Below are 13,246 nucleotides of genomic sequence, written 5' to 3' on the forward strand. Positions count from 1 at the left end.
AATACCCATTTTTCGACAAGGTGTTAGTAGACATGTGTTAGGTTTTTTTGGTTTAGTATGCGATTTTGGTCTATTATTTTCGACTCTATCTAAATCCAAGTCTTTCCAAGGTGTACCCGAATACATGAGAACAATTCAAGACTTTATTTACCGTCGCTACTGAGACTTTTCCTTTCTGCCCCCTTTTCTGGAATGCGTACGACCTAAGGGGGTCAGCCTATGACATGGGCAGCCCCCCAAGAGCCAGCATCATCATCTCTCATCTCGAACCTAGGGCGAATCCATTAGGCCGGAAGAGCTCGGATCGAAAGGCTGTCAGAAGCGAAATGTTGCTAATACCTCATAGCCGTGCTTCGGTTCGGGGGGCAGGCAACTTAATTCGACGGATTGTAGCAGATACTCAGCGTTACAATAGGCTTGATTCCCCTAGTCCCACATGCATAATACCTACGTGTATACGGCAACGTCCTAAACATAATTCGCGGGCGCGTTGAGGAACTAATGCACTCCCTTGGCTGTCCGCGGCCTCGGCCTCCTTTGTGAACGCCGTGGTACCGCTTGTATGTACTTACAGGCAAGGTAGAGAGAGGCCTCGTCAGGTTCCAAGTTGTCAAGGGTCCGGGTCAGCGAATCATAATCGCGAGTCTACTATGCAGTTGCTTGATAGATTTGGCCCGTATCAGCCCAGGTCAACTGAATAAACAATACTACTAGATGCGTACCAGACTTAAAGCCTCGTCTGACGTTTTTCCACGTGCTATCCACACAGAAGCAGGGCTTGGCAGCGTTCGCAGAAAACTAAAATCTCACAATATCTATTCCGGGCAAGTTGCCTCGGTCTCAGCTCTATTCGAATTACTTCAACAAGGGTTACTCGGCCACCCACCCGTCCGGTATACAACCCAGGCCGTCTTCATACGTAATTTGTGATAGTGTGGAAGGATGTGCAGTGACTAGCTAGACTTTTAAGCTGCCGGAGCCGAAGTACTCGTTCCTCTCTGGCCGATTCCGTCCGCTATAGCGTCCCTATACTGACGCTATACACACACCGCAAAAGCCGTTGTCGGCTATGAGGGCTTGATCCGTTAATGCACGTCGGTATCGATCGCTTTAGGCGACTGGGTGGGACGAAGCAGAGGGGTAGGTAACGGAATTCCTTCGAAGAGTCTCTCATTGGTAAATGCAACGGAGAAGGAGTTCTATACTGCACGTCCTCCTGCAAGACGCGGGATCGTGAAACAGCAAGGGTACTTTATTGCGCTGTGCCCCGGTAGCCCAACAGTTAGGATGTTCAGCTCGATGTTCCGAGTGTCACCGTGACAGCCTCAATCCTGTTGGAAATTCAATGTTACCGCCTATACTTGAAGTGTACCTAAATCAGGTAGAACTATTCGTAACTAGGTCATGACTTTTGATACGGCGACTATTATACCGTCATGCCTTATTAAGTCGGGTATTGCACCCTCGGGTAATGCTCTGCCGAAGGTTTCGAACGCCAGTTGTAGAAGTTCAAGCGACTACAACAAGTAGCTGACATGTGGTATCATCATGTCAAAAGGGGCATACCGGTTGTAGATCTTATGAGACTGTAATCTTATGAGGCTACAGTCTACCATATGACTTTCAGGTAGCCAAATAAGTAGATGTCCATCCTACATTTCTTAGAATTAGAAATTGGTTTTCAGGCCCGGTAATATATTCGTCCGGGGCAGTTGGCAGATTCTATAGCAACACGCCAGCTTTCGGCTTTTATACCTAAAAACATTCTGCTCGCTCGTCCTACGATTCTTTACCGGTATGAACCCATTTGGTATAAACCCCGTGGTTATGCTCTCATAGATATCAATAACTCGAGACAAAATCTTCTAATGGCACGAGATACATAGGTAAGGCGGTCTGATGCACTAAAGCTAGACGGACCAAATCGCGGCATCTTAATATCTCATAGCAACCATTTCAACACACTAATAAATAAAGGATGGTATAAGATACTCTAATACATCCTAAACTTGAGTGATTAAATCCATATGCAGGCTAGGAATACATAGCTCAAGGGAGGGTGGTTGAAAGAGGGTGTGGCCATAATTTCCGTTATGTACTTGCTATAGTAAGACCATTTTAGGTAGTTACCTATAACCTTTCTACTTCTCCAAATACCGTACCCGATGCCTTAGGTATTTTATCTATAAGCGCTACTATTGGTATAAGGTGGCTATGGTAATTAGTTTCCTCGGAAGCGGGAGATACTGAGCGGTAAACGGAGTAAAAGACCGGCGATGGCTCACTATAAGGGGGAATTATTTCAGTTTAATGTACTTGACCTAGTTGACTATCATCCTAGTCTCCTATTTACATTCTAGGTTCAAGAAAAGGCAGCTTAAACCATGATGCTAAGATAATTGCCACGGTACCCAGCCGTGAGGCTACCTGACGATAGTATACGGTGGATTACTCAGTATGTTTCGACGACGCTCTGGTTCCCTAACATCATATTCGACGATGCTAGCTTTTTCGTCTTAATATCATTATAATAATCTTTACGAAATACTAACGATAATAGGTAGATTATGTCCCCATAATTCTCTATAACCATAAGGCTACTTAATCTATATTCAAAAGGTTTGTTATTGCTTTGATAGCGTGTGGTGGCGACCACTTTAAAGGTATCTAACCTGACGCAATATATGCTATACTTGAATGATCCAAAGCTCTTCATATATGAACTGTGGATTCGGATAAGTGGCATGGAAGCCATTTTCAACCTTTGCACGTGAGAGAACTAACAGAATTTCCCTCTTCGGGGGGCTCCTTTAGGTGCTGAAAAATACGAGGCTGAATTATTTCTGTAATCGGCCAGGTATCTTGTTTTGTTCCGGGGCGATGGGAACCTAGGCAGATGCCGAACTCATGAAATATATCGATCAGGCTCTTCGCATATCTCAACGTGGAACTAAGGAGAACTTGATACATCGTGGTTTATGCCTCTGGTCGTGACCAAGTGGAAACGGTACCAATATTCTCTCAACTTAACCACCCACCGGGTACGTTAATCTTCATCGTGTCCTGCGGTTAGAGAACTGGCGAGGCCCTGCATACGTCGTCCGAGTAGATCTTCTGAACTATCTAGTTTAATGAAGCTCTTAGATTTCTGCCCAAATCCGGACCGCCCACTAGATCTCCTCTTCTTCGTGTTTCCGTTCGGCTTTTCAGCGTTGACATCCTCTCCTGCCGGTTCAGCGCTGTTTGGCTTCACCTTGGCACTATCGCTGATAGCACGCGACCGCATTTTTGTCATATTTATCTCGAGTGGCCGGTCCTCGTCGCCGCTAGACTCAGCACGCGCGTGATGACGCTGTGACAAGCTCTGCTGTTCACGTTTCATGCGTGTCTCTGCCGTATCGAGAACGTCCACTGCCCATCGCGCGCAGCGATCGATCAGCTTCCACGCAGGCGGGTACAAATTTGGAAATTGCGTGAAGCCGTGGCTAATACCAGGGATCAGGACGATCTCGGCGACGTCCTTTTCATCGAAGTCCGTAATATCGTCTAGACCTCTCGTTCTCTCAGAGCTGCGCTGCGAATGGAAAGCGTGCTTGGCACGGCGCAAGCGCCCAGCAAAGATGACTGTGTCATCAACTAAAGGATCACGCTCGCCAGTGAGGAAGTAGGTTTTCGGGAATTTCTGCAATAGGAGATCAGGGGCCAAGATAGGAGATAGGAGGTAATCCTGCGAAAAGTCGGGCCGGTTGTGAGGCCCGATGTACAGGATGATCATCGCGCGCATCATCTCGGGGGTGAGAACGCGGTCGTTGAAGTAGGAGATCATGGACGCCATGGCCAAGCGCGTCTTCATCGGTTCGGGCCTATGCGACGTCGACTTGGCGTTCCGGTTTGAGATCAGGGTCGACTGTTCGGATTTCGCCCAGGTCTGGCGATTGGCGTGGGAGTATTCGGGCTGGGGGCTGCGGAGTCCGCTATCGTCAGTGCCGGTATCCAACGTAGATGGGCTTTCGCTAGGAATCGGACCGGAAGGCTCTTCATCTTCGTCGTCGGACTGGTGAGGAGTGCCAACTAGGTCGTTGTATTGCATATTCTTCCGACGCAGGTAGTCCTTGTTCGTCGCTCGCACCCGCCGGTCCTTAATCAAAGACATCTGCTCGTCAGACATCCAGTTCCCGATGTTCATGTCTAGACCAGGATAGAGAAGTATAAGTCCGGCGGGAAGAGGAAGCTCCGCCTGGATCGGATATTGACGTTGGTTTGTGTTGTTCTCGATTATCATCAAAGTCATGGCCGTCGCGAGGTTTCCACCAGCGCTATCACCCGTCACCACTACCTTCGGAATCTCCATACCTGACATCCCTATGCACCGCCCCTTGCTTCTGGCGATGGTCGTGTACACGTCGAAGCACTCGTTTAGAGCGTACGGATACGGGAACTCCGGTGCTTTCTTATACTCTAGACTGAGTATTGGAAGGCCGGTTTTTCCGGCCCATGCGAAGAGCTTGTCGTCGTTGCATCGCGGGTCCATAGCCACAAAGCCTCCTCCGGGGATGTCTAAGATCATCTTGTTGATGTGCTCCAAGTCTGATATGGGCCCGTCGTAGTACAACCACCCGGAGACCGGTTCTTTGTAGTCGCTGGAGCTAGGCCGAGGGATACGAATCGCTCGCGGCGGCCACCGTGTGAACCGGGGGCGCATCAAGTTTTGAACGGCTCGTAGGTATGGCGTGGTGCCCTTATTCCAGCTTACCCGTAGGTGATCGACAGTCAACGCACCTCGAACTTTCCTAACCTTCTCATCCGCACGTTCTGCTGCCACGAGATAAAAGAGGGAGAATGCTAAGCTAGCTATATCTCGTATCCATTTCTTCTTAATTTTCATGGCCGTCCAAAAACCCGCGTCGAGCGCAGTCAATACCCACGTTGCGCGAAAATACTTAGCATCGTACATGTTCGCCATGGGCTCAGGGCTAGCAAGTCCGACGAGGGTGCTGAAGTTCCGAGCCGCGTATAAATACATCATGGTTAGTACGACGGTCTGCCATACTGTCAATAATTTCGAGGAGGTCTTAGACAAGTACCGAGCAACGGGCGGTCCATGTCGATTGCCTCTAAGCCATTGTTAGCGAGGCTATTTCGCATGTTGACGTGGAGTGCTTACTTGAAAAGATACAGGGACCAAAATGTCAGCACAGCAAGTACCTGAAGCCTGCGCGACTTCACGGAAGGTTTACCGAGAACGTGATCGATCATGCTGTATAATCGTAGTCCGAGTTATCCATCAGACGGAGGAAGGAAGATTAAGAGTCTACGGAGCTATGGTAACTTTAGATAAGAATTGACATGGCCATATGAAAAGGAAAACAACAAGGGAAGTCCAGACTGAAACCTCCTAGTCAAGTGCTCTCGCGAAGTGACACGGCATGTGAAATACAACATAGTCCCTTGCAACGATTTATTACTACCAAGGAAACCCGACTTAGACTGGGGGCACAAGCAGAAGACGGGCTAGACGGAGAGTTCGGATGGCAAGCTGACAGCAGACAATAGAAACGGGTTCGTGACATAAGGTCCGAGGACTAAAGACGATAACGACCGCTAGGTTAGAGGCATTGTGGGTTCCTGACCAAAGCTGACAGGATGGTAATGAAATTAGAAAGCTTGTGAATGGTGGCCTGGGATGAAACCTGGAACCTCTCGGCTCTTCTGGTGACGTTTGCGGCGAGAGTGTAGGATACACACGCGAGCCTGGCATGTGAAAGTCGATTTGGGGGCCACTAATAGAACAGGATCACCCCCACAGTCGCCTAGTTCTCCAGCCGATTCGAGCCTGTCGAGCCCGCTGAGTTCTGAGTCCGGGGGCTTACCAAGGGGCATAGTTGGAACCCCGCGTTGGAGATTTGGAGAAACCCGACAGAAAGAAATTGCATGTGACGCCTTGTTGAACCACGTGAGACAAGCTGAGGCGGATTGACGGTACTACATAGTAAGCCGCGAACTACCGCAATATTTATTTGGTTTCCGAGCGATACCGTAGACTATCGGGCTCTCCTGGATTAGGTGCCTTTTTAGGCAATTGGCGCGCTGTTTTCCATCTCAGACATCCTCAAGGATAAAAGTCATGTCATGAAACATGACTAAACGACCCGAACTCGACGTGAGTCATGGAGAGATATGTAGTCTCGTTTGGCATTCACGTTCTCAAACAGCGGGAATGGAAAGTTGAGAAAAGATGTTCGAGTGGCTCAAGCAAAGCTCAATTAGGTACGGTATTGGCTTGGATTACATAATAAGGGCGCCACTCTAGTCTTTCCTCCAACCTTGGAATGCTCCAATGCGAGATCGGAACGATATTTAGGCTAGTTTCTTATCGATACAGCGATACAGAATCATTTTCTACGATCTGGAGGAAGGTGGGATGCGTCCTAATTGCTCCAATCGAAGCTCCTCTCGATATCTACTCCTGCTTGCTAACTCCAGGCCGGTCAAGTCGACAAGCTTCTTCGACTTCGTCTCCTCGTCGCTAATTTCTCTCGACGAATATCGACCAGTATTACACCGGCCTCGGGACGTTCAAAATGGCCTTTCGAATTCCTACTCGACATTTCACATCCGTTACAGTTCGACGCCTGTCATCTCAGGCGACAGCAGCGTCTAATCTCTCGCAAAATGTCCAAGAGTCTATATCCCGCGAGGCAACTTTGCCAAACCCCGATCCGTCTGACGACTCGGCCAGCGCAGCCCTAGTGAAGGACCATTCCAAGTTTATGCTAGCAACTTATGCCAGGCCGCCTCCAGTATTCGTGAGAGGAGAGGGTTCGTACTTGTGGGATTTAGAAAACCGTAAATATCTAGATTTCACCGCTGGTATTGCTGTTAATGCGCTCGGTCATAGCGACCCCGGCCTAGCGAAGGTCATCTCGGATCAGGTACGAGCCCATTCCCATTCGCCAGTTCATTTCTCGTCTTCCTATATTATTCCTGTATTATTCCTGTATTATTCCTGTATTATTCCTATGCTGATCGACTCTCTTGGACCAGGCGCAAACACTATGGCACGCATCCAACCTTTATTATAACCCCTGGACCGGAGCGCTTTCCCAACTTCTAGTAGAGAAAACCGTCGCATCAGGTGCCATGCATGACGCCGCGACCGTCTTCGTCTGCAATTCGGGTTCCGAGGCGAACGAAGCCGCAATTAAATTTTCCCGAAAAGTTGGCAAGGTGTTGGACTCTACTGGTGCCAAACACGAATTCGTCTCCTTCTATAAATCATTCCACGGACGAACTATGGGGAGTCTCTCCGCGACACCGAACCCCAAATACCAAGAACCGTTTGCGCCGATGCTGCCGGGTTTCAGGTATGGAACGTATAACGACATCGACGCCATCAACGACCTCGTGACGGATAGGACGTGCGGCGTGATAATCGAGCCCATCCAAGGCGAAGGGGGCGTCAATGTTGCCAGCGACCAATTCCTCGTCGCCCTAGCGAAGCGGTGCCGCGAAGTAGGTGCCGTTCTCGTCTATGATGAGATCCAATGCGGTCTGTCGAGGACCGGCACGCTCTGGGCCCACAGTCACCTACCCAAGGAGGCACATCCAGACATACTCACTACGGCGAAAGCACTTGGCAACGGCTTCCCTATTGGTGCTACTATAGTCAATCATCACGTTAGCGAGAAGATCAAGATTGGTGATCACGGCACGACCTTTGGCGGCAATCCGATGGCGTGTCGCCTCGCGCACTATGTAGTCTCACAACTCTCGGATCCCAAGTTGCAGCAGGATGTCCTTTCCAAGTCCAAGGTCTTCGTAGAGCGGTTTGAGCGCATGCGAGAACGATACCCCAGCCTTATAACTGAGATTCGTGGCAAGGGCTTAATCCTTGGCGTGCAGTTGACCCAAGATCCGTCGCCAATAGTAAAGGCCGCCCGAGAGAGGGGACTGCTGGTGATCACTTGTGGGACAAACACGCTCCGATTCGTCCCGCCTCTCACGGTCAGCCAGGATGAAATCGAGAGCGGGTTAAATATTCTAGAAGAGGCCATTGATGCAACTCGGTAACGTTCATTTCGTACGTAGGCGTGGCGTTGAGGGTTATCGGAAAAGGATCTCTTTCCAAGTAGACTTGAAATGTATATGATGAGACACGGTAGTTCATGTCGTCAGATAACAAAACCACATTGCACGTAATAAAACAGTATTCCGTCATCTATGTTTTTAATTTCTAGTAATTCAGGAGTCATGATCTACAGCTGCTGTAGCATCATATAAGGTGAGGTATACAGCTAAATGATACAAACCATCGCGATTCTACACATGCGATACTAATTTATTGCTAGAACTCGATCATTCTACGTTTAAAAATTTGCCAGCCCGATAACTTAGTAGTCACCTATCTCTAGCTCTCAAGTTCAACTTGTGTTGGTGCGAAACGTGAACTGGGGCATCGTGGTTTATTGAGAAACATATTACTGTTGAGGGATTTAGTATTCATGAGTAGATTAATCAACTAACCAAATGTTTTGATAACTAGGGCCTGAGACCAAAGAGATATTGTGATGATGTTATAGCGCTTGAGTAGTAAAGACTTACCACACTCTAGTCAGGGGTAGCATCGAGTAGAAGAACGATTCAGGACCGATACTCTCATATTTTTAAAGTAAAAATTAAATACGATATTCACAAACTCGCAAATGGCCTTTGAATGTAATAGATTTCAAAGAGCCTCATTAATAAGGGCCTAATTAGCATCGCCAAACGTGGCCTCATAATAAATGCTTTAATCCTATTTAGATTTAGAATAATACCGTGTCCTTCCCTACAGCAAACAAGTGTTAAGAACAATTTCAGAATGAAAGCTTACACGTAGAGCTCCTTAAGATATAAGTAATGAGTGGTCTACATTCCCAGCCCCAAGAGAGATCACTGAGGTAGTGCTTAGCCTATAACGACGAATATACGAGAGGAAAGGTTAGAGTAACAGAATGACTTCACGAATTTCAAAGAGTAGAACTTTACTACAATTAAAATGCGAATAGCCTATTGAACATAAGAGTAGAAGTCGCCTATAATTCAGTACCAACACATACTTAACAGGTACCCAATAGCTAAGCTGCACAGGTTGGCAGTTTGCTATAGTCAACTAACTCAAATATTGCTATCATAAATGTAGTTTACTTTTATTAGTCTCCTCTCAGTCATATGCATTGTAGCCTACTTCGCACATGTGGGTATTAAGTATAAGATCCGGTAGCTTTATGTTTAATATGTTGTCACATATATCTTAACTCGACTAGACGAGATGCTTAGACAAATATACAGGTGCTCGATTCTTAAGCGTTGAGGGCAGAAAAATGGGCTTTAGTCGGTCTTTCTGACAAAGTATAGTTTTCCTCTTACGACCGTCTATTAAACTTACCTATATGACTTGTTTTACCTCTACTGAGTATGATATCTTCCCTTGATCCTTCTATAAATCTACCTAGGTAGCTAGACCATAAAAGCGTGCTTTCACCTCTCATATGGCCTCATTTTAAATAATACCTGTAGGCTCCTATCCTAGCTGTGAGCCTTGAGAATTTCTATACCGTTTGTTACCAAGGAATGTCATGATATTTTACGCTGATACTAGCATTAAACATAGATACACGACGTAAAGCCCTCGCATCCTTTCAAGAAGGAACAGATGCCCCAACAGCGAGGGTATGCAAAACCCTAAACCGTGTTGCGCTGTGTCGATTTAGCTGCCGCAATATCTGACCATCTACGTACTGGTAATCCTCTATGATTATCTTGGGCGCCGAGAAGATCCGTACCCCTCAAGTCCCAACGAATCAAGATATAGTACCTCAACCGCTGACGGGTTACCGAACCGAGAACAGTTATGGGGAGAACAGAGAAGAAAGAATGCAACGACGCCGATAGATGCAGTCCCCGGAAAATTACCCTCCGATATCTAGGACTTCGTCGTCCGTACCTGCATATATTGATTAATTACTGCGGTGCCACATCTTGATCGACACGTAAGAGCTGTCAAAGGGGGTCGCATTCACCGCCTCAATTAGAAAGCGTTTGCTACTTTGCGACTAGTTGCTTATTGACCATCCACCCGGGCTTCGACCAAGGACAAAAAAAGCCTCGTTGGGCATTCCCGTTAAGATAGACAGAAAGAAGACTGTTGAATGCGTTGTCACATTGAGAGAGCGTATGTACATTCGGAACCTTACATTTCCAAGACCCTAGTTCATATACTCGTTGCTTAATAATAACTCGTCGATAGTTCTCGACTCTTACGAATCTCGTGATATTCATATCGTCCGGCAGCTTTACGAGCAATAAAAGGCGCCTTGGGCGTTGCCGACGAGCTTGGCATTCGCCGAATAGCTATCTGGCCTACCCATTCTTCAGCCACCGAAGAAGAGCTTTGATAAAGATAGGTACGATCGTGTTCCCCCACGCGATTGAATTAACGAATGGCGTCGCCAGTTCCTACTACTAAACGTTTGATCGCCCGGTAGCCGACACGACCCGGGGTAGGCTGCGGAATTTTCTTTTATTAATTCTCGATCCGGCAGCAAGCCGCTGTAGACAATATAAGACTCTTGAGATAAACAGGCCGGGAAGCCTTTCGCCACTAGACGGCTACGCAACTAAAGTCTAACTTTGGTCGGCGATACGCAGCAGACATCTCAACAGAAGAAGGCAGCGCGCTTCTAGACTTCTCTCAACCCTATGCTCCGAGAAGAATGAAAAACTTTTTCGCTCCCTTCTAAATAGGGTAAAACTTCGCGCCGTCTCTCGTCAGCTTGATGTGATTTGGCTTTCGTACCTTGCAGCTGAACCATGCGTCTGGGAGGGGGGGTTCCGTCGCATTCCCGCCCGTCCATCCCACACCGGCCGTGACGGGGCTGGGGTAAACCAATAGAAAAAGGAAAATAAATGGGAAATATTTCCCAAAGAAAAAGAAGAAAATTTACTGCGTATTATGTGCAGGTACGAGCAGTATCTAGGTACTAGAACTCCAATAGGATCGTTGCCATACGAACCTAGCAGAGTGGCTACCTAACTGCCTCGGTTCATGATTTAAACCGCCAACAGTATCATTCACTACTGTTCAGGTGAGGAATTGGTGATAGATGCTACCTTGAGCTCCAAATAAATAAAAGAGACCATAAGTCAGAGGAGCTAACTAGGCGCTGATAGAGGCGAATTGGGAGCTGCCACACAAACGCAAACCCCGGTACAGAATTATCCCACGCATTTACACTATACGATGACATCGTCCCTTGCATTAGCTCTTCGGTCTGGTCTGGCCTATGAGCCGCGAAGGATAGAGAGTCTTTGTTCTTTACCCTCGGTACAGGCTAAATCAGGTAAAGCTAAGGCCCTAAGAAGTTCTAGAGCTGGCTTGTAAGTACGAATAAACCTCATAAGTTATCCCGAAAACTATTCAGATGAACATGTGCTCTGGAAGGGAATGTCATTAACCCGTAGCCGTGGGACGAGAGCTACATACATAGTCCTAACCCCCTTTCCTAATAACATAACAGATATCTAACGTCAGCGACGTTCCCACTGGGACGGCACCTACAGCACCGCACAGATTTTACCTTTCCCAGGTTCATGTACGAATTGCATTGATCCTCGAGTCAATCCATGGGCCTGGGAAACCATCTCCGGGACTTGGCTGAAGGATCAGCCAGTATTCCATGCGCGTACCTAATGTATGTTATGTACACGTTATGAATTGTACCAAAGGATCAGTCGGGAGGAGCCACTGTTATCCCTGGCATACACGTGGTGTTCTTATCATGAATGAACGAGATGGATCTTGTGCTCGGTCTTTCTTTTGACTCGCAAAAATTAAGGGCCGAAATGGTAGACATAGAAATATACTTATACACATTGCGAGGTTTCTTTGGGTGGCACACTCGAGCTCGGGAGGATTCCCGCTCCAGGAAAATGCGTCGGGCTGACCACCAAGTTCTTCGAGATCCGGAGAAGTGCGCATCTACCCGACTGGACGGTCAGCGGTAGACAAGACAGACTTTGGCGATTAGGTCTAACGTATATTATCAAATGGGAGGATTGGCCCTAAAAGCGCCACCGGCGTGACTCTGAATGAGGAAAAGCAACAGCATACCTAACCTAGGTAGAGAGTTCCTATCGCTTGCTACAACCCGGCAATACCGTCACACCATACGTGCAGGTTCGGATTTACGACCTTGCGGGGGATGCGACATATGCTTCGAACCAATTATAACTCTTATGATTATGATTACGTATACCGAGGGGCCTGTTTCTAACCCGAGGTTCGTTCCCGTTAGATATAGCATATCGAAACTGAAGTACTTGGGCGGATGAAGTAAGGGAACTACCCGTCCGTCGTATCAAATGTCACGACCGTAGCTCCGGGTGTACCTGAGGGGCGGGTGTGTCGCACATAAGGGTGATGAGATATCGACTGGACCGTAGTGGTGTGGATGCGGCAGCTCCCCCTGTTTCTATGTGAGTGTGAGGAACAGTGATAATGATGGCATCGTGGGACACCGAATCCTTGTACTCGAGTAATCTTGTCATAGGATTGACGACGTCATATTTATCCAGTGCCAGCGGTTCAGTGGCCCAGTGCACTGGCTCGGGATCGTAATGAAGGAGGGGATGGGAAGCTCTCAACCGCGGTTCGGGGCCTCTGCGAACCCGCAGGAAGTGCACCTTTACCTAGCATATGCCATTGTGACGAGCAACTGGACATAAGCCTAAATCTGGTAAGTAGGAATAGGAACAATTTGGGCATCGAGTTTAAGGGGTTGCATATAGGAGGTACGTTTAAATGGATCTTAACTTGAAAGTTATGGAACCCTTCGAGGTATATGAGAGCAGCTTGATAGCAGCTTGATATTAACAAGCGGCTCTTATCAACTTAAAGCCAGTTAACAATCTTATGAATTCGGCGGCCTGTCATCAGTAATGTAACCCTTGTAAGCTAGATAGTAGGAGAAATGTCCGTTATGTAAATACTGGTATGCCTAATATGAGCTTTTACAGGCTCGTAACGCTGTTGTCGAGACGTCCTTAAGATAACAACTTATCTAGCTTCAAGGAGATATCTTGTACAGTACCGCTTCTTGTATAATTGATAGTCTAGAACGTTACTAGCGTTCGGGATAACTTGGCTATCCATAAAAACCGACGCTATATCATCAAAGCTTTGGGTATTGAGTTGTAGCCGACTCCA

The 13,246-nt window shown here is 47.4% G+C and overlaps 2 protein-coding genes across 2 annotated transcripts; one reads left to right on the forward strand and one right to left on the reverse strand.

The window, feature by feature from the left end:
* Positions 1-2,384: 2,384 nt before the first annotated feature.
* F4817DRAFT_1048 (alpha/beta-hydrolase) lies at positions 2,385-5,369 on the reverse strand. The gene is made up of 2 exons (XM_049297381.1): positions 5,165-5,369; positions 2,385-5,114 (listed from the first exon to the last, which is right to left on the reverse strand). Exons 1-2 carry the CDS (start codon positions 5,254-5,256, stop codon positions 3,047-3,049), a joined length of 2,160 nt encoding a protein of 719 aa, XP_049163754.1. The 5' UTR covers positions 5,257-5,369; the 3' UTR covers positions 2,385-3,046.
* A 1,212-nt stretch (positions 5,370-6,581) lies between these two features.
* F4817DRAFT_310899 (putative acetylornithine aminotransferase precursor) lies at positions 6,582-8,070 on the forward strand (the record flags this gene model as incomplete). Its single annotated transcript, XM_049299921.1, has 2 exons — positions 6,582-6,932; positions 7,045-8,070. 2 exons carry the CDS (start codon positions 6,582-6,584, stop codon positions 8,068-8,070), a joined length of 1,377 nt encoding a protein of 458 aa, XP_049163755.1.
* Between the last annotated feature and the right edge of the window lie 5,176 nt (positions 8,071-13,246).

The sequence above is a fragment of the Daldinia loculata genome (genome assembly GCF_022478755.1).
Source record: "Daldinia loculata strain CBS 113971 unplaced genomic scaffold F4817scaffold_1, whole genome shotgun sequence".
NCBI lineage: Eukaryota > Fungi > Ascomycota > Sordariomycetes > Xylariales > Hypoxylaceae > Daldinia > Daldinia loculata.